This window comes from Sapajus apella, unplaced genomic scaffold (assembly GCF_009761245.1).
Source record: "Sapajus apella isolate SASKATOON/1434 unplaced genomic scaffold, GSC_monkey_1.0 scaffold16, whole genome shotgun sequence".
In the NCBI taxonomy this organism is placed as follows: Eukaryota; Metazoa; Chordata; class Mammalia; order Primates; family Cebidae; genus Sapajus; species Sapajus apella.
In genome coordinates, this window is record NW_022436956.1 from 16,878,715 (window position 1) to 16,905,886 (window position 27,172).

The following is a 27,172-nucleotide window of genomic DNA, read 5'->3' on the forward strand; positions in this document are numbered from 1 at the left end:
ACATAATCTTATTCTTTTTTATGGCTGCATAGTATTCCCTGGTGTGCATGTACCACATTTTCTTTATTCAGTCTACTGTTGATGGCCATTTATGTTGATTTCATGTCTTTGCTATTTTGGATAGTAATCTTCATGATTTCTTTCTTCTTTTTTGGTCTACTTTGGGTTAATTTGCTTTTTTTTTTTTCCCAGTTTTTCAAGGTGGAAGCTGTGTTCATTGTTTAAGACCTTTGTTCTTTTCTAAGATACATTTAATTCTGTCTATAAGTTTCCTTCTAAATACTGCTTTAGTGGGAACCCACAAATATTGTCATAATTATTGTTTTATTAATAGTTGTTATTGCTAATCTCTTACTATTCTTAATTTATAAATTAAACTTTATTGTAGATATGTATGTTTAGGAAAATCAAAGTATGTTATGGAGTTTGCTACAATCTGATTTCAGGCATACACTGATGGTCTCAGAATGTATCCCCCATGGAAAAGGGAGGACTACTGTAGCTTCTTCAACATACAGAATCACTTGTTTAATGTCTTTGCCTGGTAATGCTATCATCTGTGTCATTTCTGGATTGGTTTCAATGAATTGATTTTTCTCCCTCATTCCAAGTCCCATTTTCTGGTTTCTTTGCATGTCTGATAAATTTTGGTTAAATGCCAGAAATATAAAATTAAGATGCTACATATTTCAGTGTTCCTATACATTTTCTTGAGCTTTGTTCTAGGGTCCAGTCACTTACTTGGAAAGAGTTTGCTCTTTTGGGCCTTGCCTTTGAGGTTCTTTAGGCATGACCAGAACAACGCTTTTATGCAGGGTTCCTTTCTTCTCACTACTGAGGCAAAACCCTTCTGAATGTTCTTCCACATACTCCTTGAATTATAAAGGCACATTAACTTATTATTGTTATTTATTTATTTATTTTTTTGAGTTGGAGTCTCACTCTGTTGCCCGGGCTGGAGTGCAGTGGCCGATCTCAGCTCACTGCAACCTCCGCCTCCTGGGTTCAAGCGATTCTCCTGCCTCAGCCTCCCAAGTAGCTGGGATTACCAGTGCCCACCACCATGCCCAGCTAATTTTTTTATTTTTTGTAGAGATGGGGTTTCACCATGTTGGCCAGGCTGGTCTTGAACTCCTGGGCTTAAGCGATCCATCAGCCTTGGCCTCCCAAAGTCCTGGTATTACAGGGGTGAGCCACTGCACCTGCCGCACAGGAACTCTTTCTGGCCTTGTGTGAGCTGAGCTCCAGGAATCGTTCTCTTGACTCTTTTCAAGTGGTTCTTTCTTTGGCCTCTTGTACTTTATTTATATGCACACACTGCTCACTACTCAGCTGAAGATTTGAAGGGTCCTCTGCAGATCTCTGGAGTTGTCTCTGAGGGCATCTCTCTCCTCTGTTGTACTCTCTTCTGTAACCTCTAGAAGCCTTGGCGTGTCATCTCTGTCTCCTCACCTCCAGGATATCTCTGCGCTCTGTTTGGGTTCTCCCTCCCTGCGCTATGGACTGGGAACTCTCTCTAGGCTGTAACCTGGGGCAAACCTAGGGCGTCCCTTGTTTTTTTCTCACCTCTCAGAGATCACTGTCTATTTTTGCCTGGTATCCAATGTCTTAAAAACTATTATTTTCATCTATTTTGTCTCATGTCTTAGTTGTTGCATCCAGAAGGGTAAGTTCAATTCCTGATACTCCACCTAGGCCAGAAGCAGAAATTGAGCTCCTATTCTACACTCTTAATCTTTCCTTTATTCTGCATTCCTCCTTTCCACTGTTTCCCACCTACACAGTGTATTCAACTGCAATGTGGTGTTCCTTCTACCATGCGTGTCCGTCCTGGCCTCTGCATTCCATGTGTAATCTACAGCCTCCTCATCCTGCTTATTTCCCTCATCTCAGCATCTACATTTATCCTGCACTACTCTGCCTCTGTTCAAGTAGGAAACCTACTCAGGATTTCAACCCCACTTCCAACCCTTCCACCTGTCATTCCAAGGACATTTGCTAGGATATCTCTGGTCATGATGTCAGTAAGCAACAGGTACCTGTGGGATGAGACTTCACAAATAAAAACAATGTTCAGGGCTAGAAATTGTTTATTTAAAATTTTTTAATTTCCATAGGTTATTGGGGAACAGGTGATGTTTGTTTACACGAGTAAGTTCCTTAGTGGTAATTTGTGAGATTTTGGTACACCCATCAACCAAGCAGTATACACTGTACCCAATTTGTGGTCTTTTATCCCTAACCCCTTAGCAACCTTTCCCCCTGAGTCCTCAAAGTTCATTGTGTCATTCTTATGCCTTTGCATCCTCATAGCTTAATTCCCACTTATGAGTGAGAACATACAATGTTTGGTTTTCCATTCCTGAGTTATTTCACTTAGAATAATAGTCTCCAATCTCATCCAGGTCACTGTGAATGCCATTAACTCATTAATTCATTCCTTTTTATGGCTGAGTAGTATTCCATCATATATGTATATATACATATATATATACACACACACATATATACATACGATGAGTATATATCTATATAAACACACCACAGTTTCTTTATCCACTCATCGATTGATGGGCATTTGAGTTGCTTCCACATTTTTGCAATTGTGAATTGTGAGGCTATAAACATGTGTGTGCAAATATCTTTTTTGTATAATGACTTATTTTCCTCTGGGTAGATACCCAGTAGTGAGATTGCTGGATCAAATGATAAGTTCTACTTTTAGTTCTTTAATGAATCTCCATGCCATTTTCCATAGTGGTTGTACTAGTTTACATTCCCACCAGCAGTGTAGAAATGTTTTCTGTTCACCACATCCATGCCAACATCCATTATTTTTTGATTTTTTGATTATGGCTATTCTTGAAGGAGTTAGGTGGTATTGCATTGTGGTTTTGATTTGCATTTCTCAGGGCTAGAAATGCTTGGCTAAAGAGGGACTTAAGAGACCTGTTGCTCTGGTCAGCTCTAAATCTGTGAGGAGGAATATGGGATTAGGGTAAATAGAACCCCTGAGTCCATAGCCTGTTGAGTGAACAGGGTATGATGATTCAGTGATAGTTATACTGCAATGCTGGAATTGACTGAGTTATCAGGGTTTCCCTGGCTTCTCAGCATCTCCTCCAATCCTTTCATTTTGATGTATTCTCAAATAAAATAAGTGCTCAGGGTTAAATAGCTCGATAATTCACTGGAAAAAGTTGGGAAATATTTTTGTCATTACATCTAGTTGCTTGTACTTTACAGGACAGGTAATGGGCAAATGCCAGGGAGGCAGATCTCTGACTCCTAATCATGCCCCAGGTCTGGGACAGGGCCAACGCTTGTCCCATGGATGTCTGAAGGAACTAAGAACTGACATATTTGAAAAGAGACACTTAGTTTTTAGACAGCTTCCCTTTCCAAATAATCTATAACTATGGATCACCCAGTAAAGAAAGGTATTAAGGCCAGGTATGGTGGCTCATGCCTGTAATCTCAGCACTTTGAGACGGGCAGATCATGAGGTCAAGAGATTGAGACCATCCTGGCCAATATGGTGAAACTGTATCTCTACTACAAATACAAAAATTGGTTAGGTGTTGTGGTACGCGCCTGTAATCCCAGCTACTCAGGAGGCTGAGGAAGGAGAATTGCTTGAACCTGGGAGGTAGAGGTTGCAATGAGCCGAGATCACGTCACTGCACTCCAGCCTGGCTGTACAGCAAGACTCCATCCAAAACAAGCAAACAAAAAACAACAACAACAAAAAAAACTTCTTACCTCTTCTCATTCCACACCAAACTTTTCTCTTATTCTCTACTGCCAACCAAAGTATCTTTGCCTAGGATGAGGTTGATTTTAGCTGACTGTTCCTAGACATTAACCCAAGCCAAAGAGTTGGAGGAAGAGCAAATTCCTTTGAGGCGGGACTCTGTGCTTGCAAGTTTTTAGCATGCTCATTTTGATTATTTTTCTATCTATGTTGGTAATATCTGGATTTCCCGTCAACATATTATTGGTCTTCTGTGGAAGTTCCATCAGCATCATCTTCAAGGTCAGTTCATGTTAACATTTATTGAGGATATATTATGAACTAGGCTCTGAACTATGTAGGAACTGGTATATTAAAGAAAAATACAAATTCTGTCCTTATATCTAGTAGTGAAAAAATTCATCCATCTATCTTCTATTCATCCACCCATCCAACCATCCATTTATCATCCGTCTTTTCATTAAATATACAGATACATCTAATATGATGGTAGAAATATGCTAGAATTATAAACAGAGTTATAGAGTTGTTTGGCATCAAGGAGTGGCAGCTTTTAGCCTCATCTACGGAGGCGTTTTGTGAGCTTCCTGGAGGAAATCATCATCTGGTTAGTTTTGATGCATGAATAGAAGTCAAGTGAAAAGTGGAGGCAAGGCGAGTCTCACACCACAGCTTGAGGGCTGGATCTGCAACATCACCCGTGGGTCGGGGATCCACTCGCCACTTGAGGCCTTCCAGGCTTCGTCTAGGAATGTGCTCAGCCTCTCCCAGGCTCGGTGCTACCTACTGACCTTTGCCAAGGTGCCCTTTGCCACCTGCTGCCCTTTGCATGTGCAGGTGTGTAGTGGCATGCTGCAGCTGCTGGGCTACTGGCTCGTGTACGCTGTGGACCAGTGGCGCGACTTGCCCTGGATCTGGTGCTGCCACAAGGCCCAAACCACTTCATCTGGGCATCATCCGACTCTGTGAACTCTGGGCCTTAGAGGAGGCCCCAAGTTGTGGTCGCTAGGCCCAGGAGGCAACTGTATGGTGCAGAGGGAGCTGGAGTGCACGAGGAAGCAGGTCCCTACTATTAACCAGGAGTTTGGGGGTCCTCACCTGAGGTGGGCATAGATTGCACGTTTCTTTCTCTCCTGATTCTTGATTTTCCTTAGAGTCATCTGGAGCTGCCTTCTCATTAGATGCACTCTTCATGGAAAGCAACTCTTGCTGCCACCTCCTCTGGGCACAGGCAGTAAGTTCTGCTAAATTAAGTGAAGTGTGTTCTAGGCCAGGTGCCGTGGCTCACGCCTGTAATCCCAGCACCTTGGGACGCTGAGGTGGGTGGATCACTTGAGGACAGGAGTTCGAGACCAGCCTGGCCAACATGATGAAATGCCGTCTCTACTAAAAATTCAAAAATTAGCCAGGCATGGTGGCAGGTGCCTGTAGTCCCAGGTACTTGGGAGGCTGGGCAAGGGGAATCATTTGAACCCGGGAGGTGGAGGTTGTAGTGAGCTGAGACTGTGCCACTGCATTCGGCCTGGGTGACAGAGTCTGTAGTCCCAGGTACTTGGAAGGCTGAGCAAGGAGAATCATTTGAACCTGGGAGGTGGAAGTTGCAAGTGAGCTGAGACTGTGCTGCTGCATTCCGGCCTGGGTGACAGAGCAAGACTCCGTCAAAAATAAATCAATAAATAAATTTATTCCCAAATCCTGCAAACTAGGGAACTGTAACCTCCTTTTTTCTCTTCTTCTTCTTCCTCTTTTTTTTTTTTTTTAAATTGTGATTCCATTTATTTAAAGCTGAAAAGCCAGAAAAACTAGCCTATGGTGGTAGAAGTCAGAAAGGTCAGAATAGGGAATACTTGGTAGGGATTTGACTGGGATGAAACCTCATTTAAAATGTAAACAAACTACAGCCTGACCTGAGAGTATATTCTTGTAACAGGAAAGGCGTCTCCTCCAATCATAGCAGCCAGCTTTCAGCCGGGGCAGACTGCAGACTGATCAAATGTGTCCAAATTAGGGAAAGGCTGAGCTGTAACCAATCAGGCTATATCCCATGCCACTTCCTTTTTCTGTTCATAAACACTGCTTGTCCACTGTGGCTGGGTGGAGGTCTCTGAGACCCCTCTAATATAGCGCTCTCATTTAATGGGGTGAGTTAAAATCAGGCCTTTTTGTAGTGAACTATGACCCTTAATCGCCATCATCCCCTAAACAAAGATTGACCAACTGCACTCAAATGTTGTTGGACTGTCTTTATTGCATGGACTTTGAATTGTTTGATTTTGACTAGTTGTTTGTGGAAACTCCTGATAAGAAGTGTCCTTCAGCTTCTTGGCATTGTTCACTCATAGTCATCATAATAGTCTCCCTGGCTGGGCGTAATGGCTTACACCTGTAATCCCAACACATTGGGAGGCCAAGGCAGGTGGATCACTTGAGGACAGGAGTTTGAGACCATCCTGGCCAACATGGTGAAACCCCGTCTCTACTAACAATACAAAAATTAGCTGGCTGTGGTGGTGCACCCCCGTAACCCCAGCTACTCAGGAGGCTGAGGCAGGAGAATCACTTTAACCCAGGAGGTAGAGGTTGCAGGGAGCCAAGATCGCGCCACTGCACTCCAGCCTGGGTGACAGAGTGAGACTCCATCTTAAGTAATAATAATAATAATAATAATAATGATCTCTGTGATGTGTTGCTTCCCCTGGGAAGACTTGAGTGCTCCTATGCAGCCATTCTTTAGACATCAACTGGTCTATTAGGGTTAGAATAACAAAAACATGAAGAAAGCATAAAGAATCATCCAACTAAGGTGAAGTTGTGAACTCAATATTGAAACAAAACCAGTTCATTATAATTGTGATAGAAAATGGGGTGAGGGCCCAAGGTTTTGGTCAATCTCTCAAAATTGAGAGGCTGACTAAAAGGCAGAAATGTTTAAATTAAATTTGGCCAAAAGCTGCTGCCATACCTGTTGAAGTGCAACCTAACTTGGCATTTAAGTAAACTGCCTCCCAGCTGAGACTATATTCTTGTAACAAATAGCCAAATCTCAGCAAGTCACAGCAGCTGTGCTTTAACTAGGCACAGGCTGCCAACTGATCAAACCATGTCCACATAAGGCAAATGCTGAGCTGTACCCCATCACACTGTTTCTGTGTGTTACTTCCAATAAATTCGGCCTGCCCATGTTGCTGGGTGGAGCACTCTGAACCTTTACTGGTTCAGAATGCTGCCCGATTCATAAATTTTCTTTGCCAAAGTCAGCTTAATTAAAAAAAAAGAAAAAGAAAAAGAAAAACGGAGGCAAGGACAGTCCAGGCAGACAAGGAAGCATAAGCAAAGACAGGGGAAAAACACCGTGGAGGTGGTGAGCAGGGAGAACTTCAAGAGGTTTAGTTTTACTAGAGCACGACGTTCAAGTTGCACAGTGTTAGAAATAAGGGAGAGGTGGTAAGGACCCAAAGGCGAAAGGCCTGGAGTGTAAGGCTAAGGAGGGGGTGTGGGCTTTTTCCTGTATGAGGTAATGCATCCTTGAAGAGCTTCAAACAGGAAGTGATATGGCACACATAATTCTGGCAGCAGAAACAGAGAGAAATCAGTTTGAAGAGTTATTTAGGGAGTGCCATTTGGTGACTCATTGGATGGGGAAAATGAGGGTGCAGGAGGCATCCAGGCCAGCTCCAGGGTTTCTGATCCAGTAGCACTGTGTAGGTGGCGCTACCCTTCACTGGGGTAGGACATGCCGGTGAAAGAGATGGTTTGAGGGATTGGGGGTGGTGGGGGGGAGGAATGGTGACTTCAATTTTGAACATCTCGAATTTGAAATGTCTGTGAAGCCTGTGGACTCCCAAATGGATACATCCAGAACATATGTCTAAAGCATAAGAGGATATCTGATCTGGTCAGGTCTGGGGACAGAGACATGGGAAAGTAAGAAAAACAGGTGAAGTGTAAAGGGTATTAGAATGAGAACAGAACCTCGAGGAACACCAGTGTTTAAGGAGGAGGTGGAGGAGGAGTTTCAAGAGAGGTAAGGAGGGGCAGAGGATGTCATGAAAACAAAGGAATGAGCAGTCAAGAGATACCTCCAAGAGCTCTGCTCTTGAAAGGCTTATGGAATGCTTCTTGGATTTGGCAAGAGGGAGGGCACTGTGATGTTTGTGAGTTTCTGGAGCAGTAGAGGAGGAAGCCCGACTGTAGAGGGCTGAGGATCAGAGGGAAATGAGGAAGTTGGCCTAGCTAGTGTAGACTTCTCTTTGGGGCTTGCAAAGGCAGAGAGAGAGAGAGAGAGAGAGAGAGGGAAGTATCTGGGCAGGAGACATGCAGGGTCAAGGGAGAGCTTATCTTAGCATGGGAGAGACGTAAGCATGCAGTGAAGGGGAAAGATCAAGTTAAAGGGGACAGTTGGGTAATAGTGGAGAGAGGGAGAGGTGATGTCATGAGACCCTGGAGCAGATGAAAGGGAGGCTATCACGGTTTTAGGTGAGTGAGAAATGTTCCATCCTTGGCGTAGGAAGGGCAAGTGAGGAAGCAGGTGAGGGGTAGGTAAGGAATTGGCTGCAGGCCCCATGGGTCTGTCCTCTGTTCTCTGTGAAGCTGGAGTTGCCCTCAGCTGCTCACAGTAAGGGGAGCAGGGATTGGGTGGCCTTTTGAGAGGAGCACAGAAAGTGTGGCCCTCTTAGGGGAGGGGAAAAGGGAGCCAAGAAGGGACAGAGATCGTCAGCTAGGCATAGCCAGAAACCACAAGGTCCTAGGATGTACTTTGGGAACCTGCCATCTCACTGTATTTCAGCAAAGCAGAATCAGATATTTGTGTAGAGTGTGCCAGAGGATCTGGTTTAGGCTCCAGGGCCTTCACTTCCTTGCTGTGGGACCTTAAGGAAGTTACCTAGTATTGCTGAGAGTCAGTTTTCTCTTTTGCGAAACTAATAAAATCATACCTACTTTGAATGCTGCATTAAGGACTGAGTGAGTAAGGCATGGCTAGAACTTGAGAAAGGACCTGAGTGTAGAATGTGCCCCCAGATAGCCACTTTCCTTCTCCTTTCTTTAAGTCAATTTGCTTCTCTAGCGAGGAGCTGGCTTGCCCAGAAGTCTTTGTTCATAACCTTCTCCACATTCTGGAGTGCCTTCTTTATCTCCAAGTTCTGTTTATCCTTCCCTTCAAGGCCCAGATCAAGTCTTTCCTCCATGGAGCTTTCTCTGCCTCTGAACACCTGCAGCGCTGTAACACACATGAGTGCTTAATCACATCACCTGTTCTTGTTTTGCTGTTTAACTTTTTGCACGCTTGCCCACTCTTATATAATTGAAAGCTCCTTGAAGAGAAGAACTATTTATTGGTATCCTCCTAGCATTTGGCATAGTGCTGGTGGCCACAGTGAATAGAAAAGCACTTATTGAAGGAATGCATAAACAAATACAGAGTTTTAAAGTCAGGACAGTAGGGGAACATTCTTTTTTTTTTTTTTTTGAGATGGAATCTTGGTCTGTCACCTGGGCGGGAGTTCAGTGGCGCAATCTCGGCTCATGCAACCTCTGTCTCCTGGGCTCAAGTGATTCTCTTGCCTTGGCCCCCTGAGTGGCTGGGATTACAGGCACCCACCACCATGCTTGGCTAATTTTTTGTATTTTTAGTAGAGACAGGATTTCACTATGTTGACCAGACTAGTCTTGAACTCCTGATCTCGTGATCTGCCTCGGCCTCCCAAAGTGCTGGAATTACAGGCATGAGCCACTGCGCCCTGCACATTCTTTTAAAAAATTTTTATTTTCAAATTTTACTTTAAATTGTGAGACGCATGTACAGAACGTGCAGGTTTGTTACATAGGTATACGTGTGCCATGGTGGTTTGCTGCACCTGCCAACTTATCATCTAAGTTTTAAGCCCTGCTGCATTGAGTATTTGTCCTAATGCTCTCCCTCCCCTTGCCCCCCACATCCCAACAGGCCCCGGTGTATGACAATGGGGAACATTCTTTATGATTACAGTCAGTAATGAGTAGATGCTCTGAGCATTAGAATTGGCTGCTAATTCCAGCTCTGCCCCACACCATCTGTGACTTGGGCAATGACTTGATCTCGCTGAGCCTCGGTATCCCCATCTGTAAAATGAGGATGACATCTACCTTGCTGTGCTAACATAAGGATTAAATGAGATAATGCAGGTAAAGTGCTGAGTACAATTTTTGAAGCATGTATTGAGTAAATGCTTAATACATGTTAGCTGTTACCTCCTTTATTACACTGAGCCATGCCTCCCCTTGACAGGACACACTCAAGTATACTTGGGACACAACTGCCATCCCTGGGCCAGCCTGCTGATCAGCAGCTAGTGATGGACAACATCATGGAGACATTTTCTGAGCCCAAGTGTTGATGCTTAGAGGGAAGGAAGTGACACTTCAACAGAGACCAAAAACCAATAGAAGCTGTAGCCACAGCCCAAGGCTGAGGGGGAACAGTATGTGGAGGCTGCTGGTCACAAACGGCCTTTTTAGTGGTGGTCACACTCAAAAATAGCCCTGCTGTCAGCAGGGAGATTTCTGAGTGCAGAGAGGGAGAGAAGAGAGCTTACAGGTTTGAGCTGGATGAGGACAGTCCCTGGATGCTCCGGCCTCCTCTCTCGGCAAGCAGAGTGTACAGTAGGAGACTGAGAACAAAGTGCTCCCACGCTGGCCTCCACCCCGGGTGTCGCGGTGCCTCTCCCACCCTCACTCTCGGGAGCCGTGCTCAGCATTGCACCCACATCCTGCGCTGCTTAACCACAGCCTCTGGCTGCAGGCGGCTGCCTCAGGATGGGGGTGTACCTGCTTGAGACACCTCCCTCCTTCACTTTCCCAGCCCTGGCAGCTCTTCCTGGCAGCTTGTGGAAATCTGCGTCCCATCCCCAAGCCCCGCTTCCACCGCCACCGTCCTCCTCCGGACCTTCACCTGTCTTTCAAGGCCTGTTTCTGTCTTGCCCATTTTCTGAACTGACCACTCCATGGGGACCCATCAGTCATTCTCTGCCACCTTTGATGTTTTCCTCCGACTGAAGTGAGTGAAACTTTCTTTCTTTCTCTCTCTCCCTCCCATCCTGTTTCTTCCCTTCCTCCACCTGTCCCTTCTTTCCCTTTCCTGTTGTCTGTTTTTCTCTCTTTTTCATTTTTTCCCCGCCCTTCACTTTTTTTGTCTTATTCTCTATGCCCTCTCTAAACAGAGCTTCAAGTAACGGCCCTACCAGCTGTGGGAACAGAGAGAGAGTGCTCACATCTGGGGTCATAGCAGAGTCAAAGGTAGTGAGAACCTGAATGGTCTTGGGAGTTAGGGCAGCCTCTGAGGGCCTCTCAGAAAAGAGGGACAGCAACTCTTCAGACAAACACAGTTTATTTTTTTCTCTTAGCTGAGAGGAGCCAAGCACATTTATGGAGATGCAAATCACCATCCAGTGGCCTACAGTGGAGATGGGGGTGGGTGAGTGGGGGAGGGGGGTGGGTGATGTGGGGGTTAAGGGGGAGGGAGGAGCTCAGGGCTGGCTCTGGGCCAGGAGCTGTGAATGGGGCAGGGCCTCTGTCAACATTTACTCAGTCCATCCCCAGAGAGGGATGCAAAAGGGGATGAGGATACAAAAGTAGATGGAATAGTTGGGATGGGGGAAAATTTTCATGCAAGGAAAGGTGGGAATTGAACGGAGAAGTTACATCCAAGGGGAAGGGAGTGAATAGCAGAAATAAATATCCTGGCAAAAGAGCAGGCCAGCTGTGAGGGTGTGACTACTGATGATGCTTCAAAGGAAGAAGCAGCAGCAAGGTCTTAGGACTGGGCACCAGCAGAGAAGGCAGGAGGGAGGGAGCTGGGGATGAGGCTGGAGGGCGCGAGTTCACCATGAGGCCGAGGAACAATTCTCTCATGGGGTCCAAGACTAGCTCAGGAAACGGGGAGTCCCAGTGGGACTGGAGAGGAGCCAGACCTGGGCCAGTGGGAGGCAGTGTCCTCCGGAGGGTCAGATGCCTCTCTGATTCAGGCCAGAATACAGGTCCCGCTGGCCTTTCCGGATGGGCTGGGGGTAAAATAGAGACGGGGTGGTCAGCGGTGGGAGAGGAAGTACCTTCTAAGAAAGGGCACTGAAGATCTAGCTTTAGGGCATGGGGAGAACTTTCGACTTGAAGTTAGGAGGCAGGCTGGAATTCTAACTTGGCACGGAGGGTAGGAGACTTAAGCTGATCACCTCCTTCCGTGAGCCTCTGCTTTCCCATCGCAAAAATAGGAACTTAAAGACTCACCCTCCAGGGCTTCTGTCAGGGCTAAATAACTCACTTATGCTAAAGTAAATACTACATGCTTGGCTGGTGCTCAACAAATATTTGTTGGGTATATCCAGATGTGATAGTGAAAATATTTAACAACTAGTAGTGCACACACACCAACCAACTAGAACAATCCTGGTGATCCTCTGCTATGCCAGGCATTAACTCTTTAGTTACCCCAACTCCAAAGGCAGCCCGGTGGGGGAGGGGCTGTGATGTCTAGCCATGTGTGTGTGTGCACATGTGTGTGTGTGCATGTGTGTGTTCGAGCACACGCATAAGGGTTGGTTGGAGTGAGTAAAGCTTGGGGTTATTTTCCAATGAAGTATTTTAATATTTCAATAAATGGTATGGCTATACTGGTGCATACTGGTGGAATATCAGCCCTGAATTTATTGTGTTAGGATTTGCATATATGATATTCTCCATTGCTGTATCCCAGGCAATGACTAAGCCAGAGAAAGAGGAGTATGTCTCCGGCAAGCTTCCACTCTTCATGGTTGTGGGAGCCATGCAGCCTTTGAGACAGTCCTGTTCTATCATGAAGGAGGCAGAGGTGGCGCATGGATGGTCATTTTGGGGGCCCTGAGTGAGGGGCTTTGAGGCATCTGGCAGACAAGATGGGCCATTCCATCTGTTCCTTTCCCCTAAAGGGACCTCCCCTCCATCCTCCTGGCTCATTTCTATCCCCCATTACCTCATAGTCTGGGTTGGGAACAGGTGGTGGCCTCTCCTTGTTTTGTCCTGCGAAGGAAGGAGGGGAAACGTTTCATTTCCATCAGGGAACCAATCTGGCAGCACTCTCTGTGCCAGTGAGACCCAGATAGAGCATGGCAAACCCCGTTGTCCTCTCCTCTGCCATTCCCTTTGCTGTTCAGCTTCCCTTTCTTTTTTCCTTTCATTCATCTCTAAGGACCTATACTCTTATCGTTTTGTGACTTTCCTCAGCTCAAGGTCCTCCCGTTGTTTCTTTCCATGAGGGAAGGGAAAGGAAAAGGCAGGAACTAATAGCCCAGAGTCTCTCTTCCCGCAGCTGAGGAACAGAATCGGATTACTGCAGGCATTGACAGGCATGTGAGGAAGCCCATCACGTTCATAAACTTTTCTGCACTTTTCTAGGGCGGGAAGGAGGGGAGGGATGTGAGATTTGGAACTCTCTGTTGAGATCTTGGCATCACAGTAATAGACAATGTGCACAGAAGCCCTAGAGAAGCTGTTCTGACCCACCTGTGGACTTGCCACCCACCCTGGCCCAGGCTGCGTGTCCCCCTTGGCAGGAATCTCCACAGCCTTACCCCTTTGCCTGCCACCAGCACCCACTCCTCGTGTCACAGGCTTGGCCTTGGCCTTTCTATTCTTGCTCCAGTAGTAAACCAGCAGCAGCAAGCCCAGAGTGATGCAGATGTCCACTATGACAATTGTGGCCACCGCCATCACATCCACCTCCACGCAGTTCTCACACACTGTCGGGGGTGGGGTGGGGAAGAGAGGAAATCAACAAGCAAGAAAACACAAGGCCCTGGAGGTGAGGAGGGAGCACATGAAGGCCATTCTCCCCTTACTACTCACACGCTTGCCACGGCCAGAGCCCTGCCTTCCGTATGTTCAGAATAACATCAGCAAGCAAAGATTGGTGGCTGTGGGTAGAGGCACTGGAGTCAAACAGCCCTGGGTTTCAGTCCCAGCTTTATTATTCATTAGCTGTGAGAAGTGTGAACTGTGTTTTCAACTCACAAAGCCTCTGTTTCCTCATCCCATTACTCATGGAAATAAAATGGCACTTAACCCATATGGTTGTTGAGAGGATAACATGAAAGAAATCCCTGATAAACGTTGGGTACATGATTGAGAGTTAATAAGCACTCAATAAATGTCAGCTATTGTTATTATGTCATTGTTATACCTTAGCTTATGCCATTTTGTTATAGTGCCTTTGAGTCTTTTTTGCAAACCTTTCTGAAAAATTTCTCTCTGGAGAAAGCATGAGATAAGCTAACGTTGGTGTGCCATGAACCTGGGTGTGATGCAGTGCAAATGACCCAGTCCTGTCTCTTGGGGAGCTGCTATTTTAGATCTCGCATAGACTGGGGTTACCCAGAAGCCTTATATTGGTGTTTAATCGATATTCCAGAAAACACTGATGGTGCATGGTACCAGAGAGTCCTGGGATTGAGTGTGGGAGGAAGTGCAAAGACGCCAGGGCACCGTGAGCTGGGTTAGGGGAAATCATTGAGAATGCCCCCTCTTTTTGAGACAAAGTTTCACTCCTGTTGCCCAGGTGCGATCTTGGCTCACTGCAACCTCTGCCACCTGGGTTCAAGCGATTCTCCTGCCTCAGCCTCCCGAGTAGCTGGGATTACAGGTGCCCACCACCACGTCAGCTAATTTTGTATTTTTAGTAGAGATGGGGGTTTCACTATGTTGGCCAGGCTGGTCTTGAGCTCCTGACCTCAGGCAATCCACTTGCCTTGGCCTCCCAAAGTGCTGGGATTATAGGTGTGAGCCACCATGGCCAGCTGAGAATGCCCTTTTGAATGCTCCTCCCTAAAGAGCCCAGCGGTGCCTGCTCTGCAGACCCAGATTACCTCTTGCCTTCAGGTAGAGATAATGGCTCGCCTCTTCTGTGGGTGTCTCTTTGGAGAGGCAGGCATAATAACCACTTTGTTCCATTTCTGAAAAATCCTCCAGTAACAGGTGGTCCTCATGACCTTCTTTGTTTCGATCATTTATGAGCCACTTTATTTCATGTCCATCATACCAAGGGCATGTCAGCGTTACTGTGGTTCCTGAGATGGAAACTTTATATGCTGGGGAGAGGGACATTGGGGGAACAAACGGAGACAATTTTAGAAAAGGCAAATTAGTGACAAAAGAACCAACCAAATGCAGGAAGTCATCTGTCATCCAGGCCTTAGATTTGCTTGTCAGAAGGGGGCTCTCCTGGCTGGAGGGTGTGGAAGAGGAGATATATGGAATGAAGGGAACTAGAGAACCTTTTGAGAGGTGGCTTTAGGGTTTATGTAGGGACATGGGGACTTGGGAAGGGGAAGACTGATGTAAAGAAAAGCCCATAAAAGTCCCTATTTAGAACCTTTCTAAAATGGGATTGAGAATGCAAATACTGGGCCGATCTCGGTTCTTGGGGTCAACTGTCTCCGTCAGTTCCTTCTCATGTACCCACCAATCTGCATCCTCAGACAGGGCATAAATAAAAAATGAATAAACTCACGGTTCTGTGTAGTATCGCCTGAAAATGAAAAAGGGAAAGGTGGTAAGAAAGTATCTTGGTTTAAGTTTAAATTGTAGGTAAATTTTTTCTAGTGGAATTAGACACTGCCCACAAGACTTCCCAAAGAGGGTCTCATCCATTTAGGAGCCCCAAGTCTTGGAGGTGAGGTATATGCTTAGCCTATGAGATTTAGCTCATATATATATATATATATATATATATATATATTTATTTATTTTTGAGACGGAGTTTCACTCTTGTTGCCCAGGGTGGAGTGCAATGGCGCGATCTCGGCTCACTGCAACCTCCGCCTCCCGGGTTCAGGCAATTCTCCTGCCTCAACTTCCTGAGTAGCTGGGACTATAGGCACGCACCACCGTGCCCAGCTAATGTTTTGTATTTTTAGTAGAGACGGGGTTTCACCATGTTGACCAGGATGGTCTCGCTCTCTTGACCTCGTGATCCACCCGCCTCGGCCTCCCAAAGTGTTGGGATTACAGGCGTGAGCCGCCGCGCCCGGCAGATATATTTATTAAATAGCTCTTAGATGTAACTCAGAGACATCATATTCAGAATATATCAGCACGTGATCCTAGATCCAGATCTACTGAAGCTCAGAAAGCCTAATGTCCTAAAGCCAAAAAATTCCAGAGATTTCAGGCTTACCCTCTCATGTTAGCCAGAACTGTATTACAGATAGATTTGAAAGGGCCTTCTCAGAAATACAGATCTCTACACCATTGAATCACTGATTTGTGGACTTATCTATTTCTTACAATTCAGAAATTCTTTCTTACAACCGAGTCCCTCATAAAAGAGAACAAACATCTTTCTTCTGATTCCATATAATTTTCATTTTGAGGGAATGGTTCTTCCAATAAAAAGTGGCTGCACTTTACATTATCTCTGAGCATAATCAGCTCTCAATTATTTTTGTTAGAGAGAGGTCCATGAGTGTGGAAAACTGAAATCAACTAATAATCCACTAATGCCATTTGTAGGTCTAGTCATGTTTCCCACAGCCGCCACGTTTGCCCTGGGAGGTGGAGCTAGGGGTCCTTTCTTATTTCCTGGAAAAGTTGTGGCTGGAACACTGGGTTTTGCTAGAGCCTGGACCTGACAGTGGAAGAGAGGAGAAGTGGTGGTGCTGCTGTCAAAGACAGAGCTCTGGACGCAAGAGTCGGATGTCCTGTGTTTGAATCCTGGTCTGCCCTAGTCTGTGTGACCGAAGGCAAGTCATTTAACTTTGCTGAAGCTCAATTTCTTTACCAGGGAAATGGAGACAAAACACCAACCTCACAAGGTTTTTGTGAAAATTAAATGGATTATGAAGGTGAAAGTGGATGACACATAGCAGGTGCTCAAGAAAAAGTTATGTCCTTTCCTCCTTCCCTTCTTGAGGTCCTGCTACCCCCAGAACAGAACTGAACTCTGACTCAGTTGCTCAGGCAACCTTCTGACCAAGACTGTGCAGAATGTAAACAAATCATTCTCTACATTTTTCCACCTGCTTATAATTGGCAGTTGAGTATAAAGACAATAGATAGTTCATATTATTTTAACTTGTAAATAATTTTTCAACACTGATGTTTCTTAGACATGTTAAATGAACTAGAAGTCATAAATAAAGTACATAGACATCATACTCTGCTGAGTGTATTTGTTTGAAAAAAAGTAAAGAAAATTGCCCCCAACTTTTATTGGCACAAATTCATTAGACTTAGCTCATGCTTATACAAGGGTCTAGATGTCTATGCTTACACAGAAATGTGCTCTGCGTGTGTTCACTGCAGCACTATTCACAAGAGCAAAGACATTGAATCAACCTAAATGCCCATCAGTGGTAGACTGTATATAAAATGTGCTGCATATATGCCATGGAATACTATGCAGCCATAAAAAAGAATGAGATCATGTCTTTTGCAAGAACATTGATGGGGCTGGAGGCCATTATCTTTAGCAAACTAACACAGTGGCGGAAAACCAAATACCACATGTTCTCACTTAGAAGTGGGAGCTATGCCGGGCGCAGTGGCTCACCCCTGTAATCCCAGCACTTTGGGAGGCCGAGACGGGCGGATCACAAGGTCAAGAGATCAAGACCATCCTGGCCAACATGGTGAAACCCTGTCTTTACTAAACAATACAAAAATTAGCTGGGTGTGGTGGTTGCACGCCTGTAGTCCCAGCTACTCAGGAGACTGAGGCAGGAGAATTGCTTGAACCCAGGAGGCGGAGATTGCAGTGAGCTGAGATTGCACCACTGCACTCCAGCCTGGCTCCTCGCGACAGAGCAAAACTCTGTCTAAAAAAAAAAAAAAGGAGAGAAGTGGGAGCTAAATGATGAGAACACATGGACACCTAGAGGGAAACGACACACACTGTGACCTCTCAGAGGATGGAGGGTGGGAGGAGGAAGAAAATCAGGAAAAATAACTAATGGGTGCTAGGCTTAATACCCGGATGATGAAATAATCTGTAAAACAAACCCCATGACACAGTTTACCTATGTAACATACCTTTACATGTACCCCTGAATTTAAAACGAAAGTTAAATTTAAAAAAGATATGTGTGCTCACAAAGATTTTATACACATCCAGAGACAGTATTTCATAATGGTTAAGAAAATGAACTTCAGTATCATATAAATCTGCATTGAATTTTTTTATTTTTAAATTTCTATTAATTTTTTTAGAGACAGAGTCTTTCTCTGTCACAGAGGCTGGAGTGCAGCGGCACAATTTTGGCTCAATGCAGCCTCAACCTTCTGAGCTCAAGTGAGCCTCCCACCTTGGCTTCCCAAAGTGTTGGGATTACAGGCATGAGCCACTGCACCTGGACTAAATCTGCATTCATATCTCTAGGACTGGGCTGTTTATTTACTTTTGTTAATTTTTGTATTTATTTGAGCCTTTGTTTCCTTATCTGTACAATAGGGATGTTAGAAGAATTAAATGAGAAAATTCAAATAGAATATTTAGAGCAATGCCTAAAAGACACATGCTCAGTAAACGTCAATGCTTATCATGTATGATCACCATGCTTTCCATGTATTAATGGCTAAAATTTACCTGCTGACTTTTTTTTTTTTTTTTTTTTTTTTTTTAAGACAGAGTCTTGCTCTGTCTCCCAGGCTGGAGTACAATGGTGCAATCTTGGCTCACTGCAACCTCCACCTCCCAGGTTCAAGCGATTCTCCTGCCTCAGCCTCCTGAGTAGCTGAGATTACAGGCACCCACCACCACAGCTGACTAATTTTTGTATTTTTAGTAGAGGCAGAGTTTCACCATGTTGGCTAGGCTGGTCTTGAATTCCTGACCTCAGGTGATCCACCCACTTCGGCTTCCCAAAGTGCTGGGATTACAGGTGTGAGCCACCATGCCCAGCTCACCTACTGCCTTTTATGTCAGATACTGTTCTAAGTGCCTTAAATAAATTTTTCACTCAGTCCTCATAATCACCCTATAAGCTAGGTAGCACTATTATATCCATTGTACCATGATGATGCTATGGCATAGAAAAGTTAGGTAAATTACTCAAACACACCCAGCAAGTAGGGGGTTTAGCCAAGAGTCAAACATTCTGGTTTAGCTCAGTTAGACTTTTAGCCCTCAGACTATACAACTTTATCTGTTCTGCATAAAATATTTTTTTTCCCTGAAACATGAGCTTATCCGTAAAACTTCAGCACAAGGATCATCTCCCCCAGGGAGACTTTCTCCACAACACTCTGTAGAGTTGACCACTCCCCTCTTTATACTTCATTTTCCTCTGTATCTACCCATATTATAACATGCAACTCATTATATTTTTAATTATTTGTCTCTCACACAGGCCATCAGCTTCTTAAGGGAGATAATTAGCAATGTGTTCATACATTTGTTCATTTATTCTTTCAGAAAATATTCATTGAGCATCTATTATGTGCCAGACACTGGGCTAGATAAATGAGACACTGTCTCTGTCTGCCTTCAAAGATTTCATGGCTTATACAAAAACAAATGGTAGCTCCAACCTGCACCCATATGTGTGTGATCAGAGACACATACTTGCACAGCTATAATCTGACATGACAGCTAGCAACAAATACAGGCATGTTTCATCCAGATCCCATTGAAAGACACTTGTATTTTCCCTTTACTAGTTTTTGTTCTTAGTGTTTGTTACTGTGATTGTACTCTATGACCATTTTGTTCTACATCTGAAAAGAGGTCAGATAGAGTGAAAATCCTCTTACCCATTTCTTCATTACCTGAAAAGGAAATGGTAAGAATCCATTAGTAAGGTTTCTATTGGCAACGAAGACCAGATCCTGCTCCCGTAAGTTGGGACTCTTCCCTCAAGCCTTAGGAAACAATGGATCTTCAAATTCCCTCCACCACATATGAAAAGCTGTTTTGGGCCTTACATCTTATCTGATGACTATTTCCAAAAATGGCTCTTAAGGACACTACAAATTAGGCAGCACGGTGGAATGTGGGCATAGTGGTTGCCTTTATTTTAATTTTTGAGACAGTCTTGCCCTGTCATCCAGGCTAGAGTACAGTGGTGCAATCTTGGCTCACTTGCAACCTCTGCCTCCCAGGTTCAAGTGATTCTCCTGCTTCAGTCTCTCGAGTAGCTAGGACTAGAGGCGTGCACCACCACGCCCGGTTAATTTTGGTATTTTTGGTAGAGACAGGGTTTTGCCATGTTGGCCAGGCTGGTCTCGAACTCCTGGCCTCAAGTGATCTGTCCACCTCGACCACCCAAAGTGCTGGGATTAAGGTGTGAGCCACAGTGTCCAGTTGTGGTTGCCATTGGCTCACTCAGTTTGGAGGAGCTGATTGAATAGAGAGGCTTCCAATGTTGGACCACTTCTGACTCTACTGTTGTGACTGAGAGAGTAAGTTCAGGCCGGGCAGGCTCAGATGCTTGTGCACACGCATGAATACACATGTACACACATGTATTCAGAATATTCAGACGTGATTCTGAACACACACCAAATGTTGCCCCAGAAGCTTCTCCAGAGTAACCCTGTGCAAGCATTCTGGCTACATCTCCTCTGCAGAATCTCACCTCAAATATAAATGCAAACAGATGAAAACTGTTAGTGCTTTCAACTCCATTTAAGTCTGATTTTTTTTTTTTTTTTTTTTTTTTTTGCACAGTGAAGACTCATCATTTCCTCACTCTGTTGCTTCCCTCTTCTGGGCTAGAAATATCTCCAGACTTGTGAGGAAAGTCAAAGGAGTAGATGGGAGAAACCCCTTTTCCTGGTCTCTGCGGAAGTTCTGTGGGAGGCCTAAGAGAAAGCTCCACTCATAACTACAAAGAATGATGGGCTGATTTCATAAAAAAGAAAGAAAGCATATCTCACCGTCCTGCCCCCAGATGCCAACTGGAAAATAAACAAGAAAAAAAAGTGTTAGTAAATGTTGTGGGTACCTGCATTTCTAAACAGAAAAAGGGCTGTGTTGCAGTATGCCCACTGACGACATCTGATGTCCTTCCCAGTCACTGCTGGGTCACAACCATTTCTATAACCGAGAACAGTGGAACTTACTGCTGGTATTGACCAGAGGTTCCCAGGAAATTTGGAAGGAAATAGAGGAAGGAAGCATCTAGCATTAACTATGAGCCCACGATATTTGACAAGCAGAAGTCAGAAAAAGTTGGAACTGTTTTTTGGATGACTAGAGACATAGCAAAAGAATTTTGTCCCTAAGCCTCCATTTTGAACATTGGTCTCCGTGGAAGAAAAACATGCTCTTGGTTGGGTACAAACACTGGGATTCTTGTTCCATTTCTGGCTCTGCTTTTCTGGTGGGTTCAGTTTTTCCATTTGTTTTCTGCTTGAGACAGATGGAAATATTCAAAACCCTGATTACTCATCAACTAGGGCCTGTGTGTTGAAGAGCCTAATCACATTTCCACCAGGCCCTCCAGAATGCCCTCACTCAGCAATACTTTGGATTCATTACAATGATCAGTTTCCCTGGCATTGCCTGAAAGCTTTCTGCACATCTAGGCCTTTCTTTTACTGAAGCCTTTATACTGGAGGAGCCAGGATCCCCACTGTCGTATCCTCAAAGCAGATTGGGTACGTTCCTATGATGCCAGATATCTGGGGTGATTGGGTCTTTGATAGTCTCTCTTTTAATTTATTTTTATTTATTTATTTTTTTGAGACACTCCAGGTGGGAGTGCAATGGTTTGATCATGGCTCACTGCAGCCTTGACCTCTTGGGCTCAAGTGATCCTCCCGCCTCAGCTTCCTGAGTAGCTGGGATTATAGGTGTGTGCCATCATACCTGGCTAATATTTAATTTTTTTTGTAGAGATGGGGTTTCACTATGTTGCCCAGGCTGGTCTTGAACTCCCGAGCTCAAGTGATCTTCCCACTTTGGTTTCCCAAAATGCTGGGATGACAGGTGTAACCCACTGTACCTGGCCTTCTTTCTTTTCTTTTCTTTTTTTTTTTAAGGAAAAGCATGCTTTACAACACTAAAGTGGTTTAATTCTATTTCCACCTAGGAAGGAAGGCATTATATCCTCTTTTTAAAATTCTTTTTAATTTTTACTATATAAACTGATAAACCTTCTACTTTACAGATTAAGAAATTGATAGAAAATGCCTGCTCACTCCCTACAGGAGTTACAGCCTGCTCCTTGATACTCAATGTGTTCCTAGGATCAGTAGCAGATTAATAAACATGAGAGCTTACTAGACTTGTGGAATCTCAGTCCCCAGTCCGGGTCTTTTGAAGCAGAAGCTGCATTTTTAACAAGATCACCAGATGATTTGTGTACACATTGAAGACGCGAGAAACTGAAGACGAAGCAGGAAGTGGAGACATCATGGCTGGGGCTCTGAGATGGGGACACCAGCTGTGACAGCATTTTCTAGGTCTTTGAAAGAAAACCATCACGAGCCATTTGGCCTCATGTGGTGCAGCCATTTAGGGCACGAACAGTCCTGGTCTCCCAGATCAGCTTCGGCACTTACCATGTGGTTTAACACAAGTTATTTAACGTTTTCGAGTATCAATTTCTTAATCTGTAGAGGATTTATCAGCTTATGTAGTAAAACTTAAAAAGAAGTTTTTGAAAAGGACATAACCCCTTCCCTCCTAGGTGGAAGTAGTAGTAAACCAGTTAACACATCTAAATAATTTTTTCTTTACACAGTATCTGGCACTCAATAAATGGCAACTTTTTTGGTATTATTTATCTCATATGAGATATAGAAATACTCTTGGTTATTTGTCGATTCATATCCCATCTTGCTTCAAAAAAAAAAAAAAACTAAATAAACTGAAAGTTGTTGGTCACCTGAAAAGGACTGAAAATTACGAGGCGTTTTACTGTCTCAAAGACAGTGAACTTGCTATACATGCCTTGTGCAGAGTTTTAGCTCAGCTCTCTGGTCTCCCCAAAACCAGGATTGGAGCTTTGCTCTTCTAATCTCTTTTGGGTTAGTTCTGGAGGGCTGGGTAAGTTGGAATGAGCTTGTCCTCAGAGGCAGCGGGACCTCTTTGCTCTCAAGAGCTATGATCATCCCAATTGCTCTTCTTTGCCTGCTCCCCAAAGGCTCTCCCAGGCACCCGTGGCCTTTCCTTTTCTTTAGTCCCCACCTGTAATCCCCGACCCTAACATAGCACGAACAGTTCCTTACATCTGGTAAACAACGCTCCTTGGTGCCATTGGGCAGTGCCAGGTAAGACTGTAAGCCTTCCAGTTGTCAGGAGACATACCACCCTTTCCACTCCATCCTACTCACCTGATAAGAGGCAGAGGCCCAGAACTCTCCAGCGAGTGCCTGACTGCATCCTTCTTTCACGGGGTGGTTACTCTACTAAGATGGCGGAGGCCAGCAGACTTACTACTTCTGGAAAAAAAAGCAAAATAGGTGACTTTTTCAAAACATCTGCCAGAGATAAGGACCCTGGGGCGGTTGTTCCCAATGCTAGGATAAAAAAGGAGGGCTTTATACGAGAGAGACTCACCATTTTCTGAAGCAGGCACCTGAGGCTGGGAGGGGAGGCGGGCTTCTGAACCCCACACAGGAAGTAGAGGGGCCTCTGGGCTTGCGGGTTCTACCTCACTTGGAAACGTTCAGGGCAGAGGCCTCCACCTGGGTTGGTGGAAGAAAGCTGGGTCCCACAGCCTTCCTAGAAGGCCAAACAAGAGGACTCTGACAAAACCTGGAGGGGCCATGAAAAATATCTGACATTTAGCTGTTCAGACCATGCAGTAGGTTGGTGCAAAAGTAATTGCGGTTTTTGCCATTGAAAGTAATGGTAATACAACGTGCCTCCACATTGGTGGACCCCCTCTCCTCCCCTGTAAGCTCTGACAAGAAGAGGGAGGTGCATGAATATTTGCTTTCGTTATGGTGGACCTGGCATGGAGCAGCAGGATGCAGCCATCTTACTAACAAAACTTGTTGGCTTGAAAATACATGTTAACTTAAATCCATGAGATGCCATTTTTTTTTTGCCTATAATCTTTACAAAAATATTTAAAAACACAAGTCTCAATGTTGAACAGGGTAAAGACAGATAGTGTCAAAGTCTGCTGTTATGAATGTGAATTGATATAGCCCTTCTTTATTTTTAAGCGTGCATTATCAAATCCTTACTATCTCCAAGCACTGTGCTATGAGCTTTTCTGACATATCTCATTTAACCCTCAAAACGACCCTCTAAGGTAGGTATTATTTTTATTTCCATTTTATACTTGAGCAAACTAAGGCTTAGACAGGTTACCCAAGTTGTGGATTACAGCGCTGGGACTCTAGAAAACATTGTGGTGAATTCACTTATTTAGTACATACTTTCTGTCTGCTGTGCTGTACTTCTATGCTGCATGCTAGTAATACAGCAACAAGATAAATAATCCTCTTGGATAAAAAAGGAAATGTAGACATTAAACAGATAACTTCATCACCATTAACCATGCCTTGCATGATGGTGTTTTCTTGTTTTCTTAGCTACTCAGGAGGCTGAAGCAGGAGGACTGCTTGAGGCTAGGGGTTCAAGACTGCCCCGGGTGTGATTGTGCCTGTGAATAGCGACTGCACTCCAGCCTAGGCAACATAATGAGACCCCATCTTTAAAAAAAAATCCCGGATAACTTCAGGAGATTCATGCTAGGAAAGAAGACATTTAGGCGCTGTGGAAGTGATAGAAGGGATCTAAGATAGTCTGGGATGGGGTGGGGAAGAGAAGGTCCCTGTGAGTCGGTGACATCTAAGCTGAAATTTGATGGAGGAACAGCAATGAACCAGGTGGAGTGAAAAGTATTCCAGACAGAGGGAGCAACATGTTTGAAGCCCACAGATGAAGAAGAGAAGTAGAAAGTCCGGAACAGCAGGTAACAGGGAGAGCGAGGAGTGCGAGAAATAGTATAGGAAACTCGCCAGATGTGGTAGTTTGGGAGGCCAAAGCAGGAAGATTGCCTCAGTCCAGGACTTCAAGACCAGCTTGAGCAACAGAGTGAAACCCAATTTCCACAAAAAAAAAAAAAAAAAAAAAAAAAAAACACACACACACAAAATTAGCCGAGTGTGGTGGTGCTCATCTGTCGTCCCAGCTACTTGGGAGGCTGAGGTGGGAGGATCACTTGAGCTCAGGAGGTTGAGGCTGCAGTCAGTTATGATTGTGCCACTACACTCCAGCCTGGGAGATAGAGTGAGACCCTGTCAAAAAAAAAAAAAAAAAAAACAAAAGAAAAAAGAAAACTCAGCAGAGGCCAGATGGGAAGGGATTTGCAAACTATGTTAGGGATTCGTAAGGATTTTTTAAGGGCCTTAGGAAGTATTTGAATAGTTTTAAAAAGGTGAGTGACAGTGTCAAATTCTTATAATATTCAAATGAAAAAAGTGCATTTTTTGTTTTTTGTTTTGTTTTTTTTACATGTAGTCTCACTCTTGACCAGACTGGAATGCAATCATGTGATCTTGGCTCACTGCAACCTCCCTCTCTGGGACTCAATCCATCCTCCTATCTCATACTCCTGAGTAGCTGGGACTACAGGGACCCTCCACCATGCCCAGCTGTTTTTTGTAGTTTTGGTAGTGACAGAGTTTCACCATGTTGCCCAGACTGGTCTTGAACTCCTGAGCTCAAGCAAGTTGCCCACCTTGGCCTCCCAAAGTGCTGGGATTACAGGCGTGAGCCACCACACCTGGCCAAAACGTAAAAAGTTTTAATGATGGAAGTAATATGTGCATGTTAAAAGCAATGCATATACAAGGGCTTTATAACAATAGCCCCCTGTTCTACCTTACTTCACTCCTGCACCTCTCCCTAGAGAAAATCACTTAAAAATTTTTCAACTGTGTTTTTTTTTCTTTTCTGGTGGTTACCTTCATATCTGTAAATGGGCATTGCCATCTGTCAGATTCTCTGGGAAATAAAAATGGAGATTTGTGCAGGTGGCTAGTTGAGGAAGCACAGAAGCATCATCTGTAAGGGACAGAGAGGCAGCATTGGGCACGGAGTGGTGAACTGCGATGAGATGTGGCAGGAGCCTCAGCCAGAGCCATGAGGAGCGCACAGCCTGGGATCACCTCCTGAGTTACCTTGGATTGAGCAAAGGGGCACGCCAGTCTGTTGCTGGGTGTGAGTTGCTCCCAGAGAGGGGGTGTGAAGTTGGGTGAGGCAGCTGCTTCTGCTGAGGGCAATGCCTTTGAAAGAGCTCAACTGTGAGTCCTCTGAGGACAAGAATCCCGGCAGCTGGGGGAGGGAGCAGCCCTGGAGCAATGACCTGGGTGCAGCCACAGCATCCATGCAGTCTCATCCTTGCACTGCTTGGATCCGTTCGCTTCATATAATAATTTCATCCCATCCTTAAACAGCCTTTTCAGGATTCTGGTTATCTCTTTTCTCGGAGAAGCTTATAAAAGGAAAGTTAATGGGACAAATGACAGCCCCATTAGCACAGCTGTCTCAGGGTGCATCTGATGGGTGTTGCTTATCTCCCTTGTTCCCCATTCTGGATTGCTCCTAGCCTTAGCTAGCACCTCTGCTGACCTCAGGGAAGACATAGCTTGAGGAGTCTGAGTCCCTGGCTGTCATGGCCTTTTCAGGCTGTGGCTGCTGCCCATTTACCATCAAAATTACACTAAGAGATGCCCCAGGGGAGCCCTCGGGTTCTCCCTGTGCTGTCCCTGCAGCCCTGTCTCTGCCTTATCATCAGATCTGGAGAGGTTCATTCTGCTGGGGGAGAGAATCATTTTTTATTTATTTATTTGAGTGTGTGTGTGCGTGCTGGTCTCTCAGCAGTGGTGTAGATTAAAGTTTAGTGGATGCTGCAGTGAAAGTGTTCTGCCTCTGGAAACCATGGCCTAGAGTTAGGGGGACAGGAAGCACAAAAGTCCTAAATGGGTCACTGGAAGTAATGGTAAGCATGGATATCCCTACTTCTAAACTTTAGTTCTTGGACACATGCATTCTAGCTTTTGGGGACATAGTATCGTGTAACAGTCATGGGTTTAATACGTATACCACAACCTGAAGGATAGTGTCCAGTCCTAGCAGGGCGTCATCTCTAAGTTGATACCTTAGCTATGTCTTCAAAGACTATTCCATGGATCCATCAGGCTGGCAGCTTCTGGGTAATGTGGTATATGATAGGGCCAGTGGATCCCATGGCCGTATGTCCACTGACACATCTTTGCTGTAAAGGGGGTCCCATGATCTGTTGTGATGCTGCGGAAGAGCCAACGCTGATGGATCAGACAGTATGTGAACCCTTGGATGGCAGGGCCAGCTCACACACTGCAGGTAAGAAAATCAAACTCATATTCAGAATATGTCAAATTAATTGATTTTTCCTATCAATAAATTGAGCCCTTTCCAGGTTTTGGTTTGAAAAGGGTCCGATGTTATTCATTTGCCAGGAAATGACTGGTTGG

General features: G+C 44.8%; 1 protein-coding gene across 1 annotated transcript; it reads right to left on the bottom strand.

The window, feature by feature from the left end:
• Positions 1 to 11,100: 11,100 nt before the first annotated feature.
• Positions 11,101 to 23,485, bottom strand: CD3E (CD3e molecule). The gene is made up of 9 exons (XM_032285343.1): positions 23,259 to 23,485; positions 23,033 to 23,140; positions 20,630 to 20,650; positions 19,505 to 19,519; positions 15,267 to 15,284; positions 14,623 to 14,844; positions 13,333 to 13,500; positions 12,735 to 12,781; positions 11,101 to 11,790 (listed from the first exon to the last, which is right to left on the bottom strand). The coding sequence occupies exons 2-9, from the start codon at positions 23,079 to 23,081 to the stop codon at positions 11,734 to 11,736; spliced, it is 597 nt and encodes a 198-aa protein (XP_032141234.1). The 5' UTR covers positions 23,082 to 23,140; positions 23,259 to 23,485; the 3' UTR covers positions 11,101 to 11,733.
• Positions 23,486 to 27,172: the final 3,687 nt, after the last annotated feature.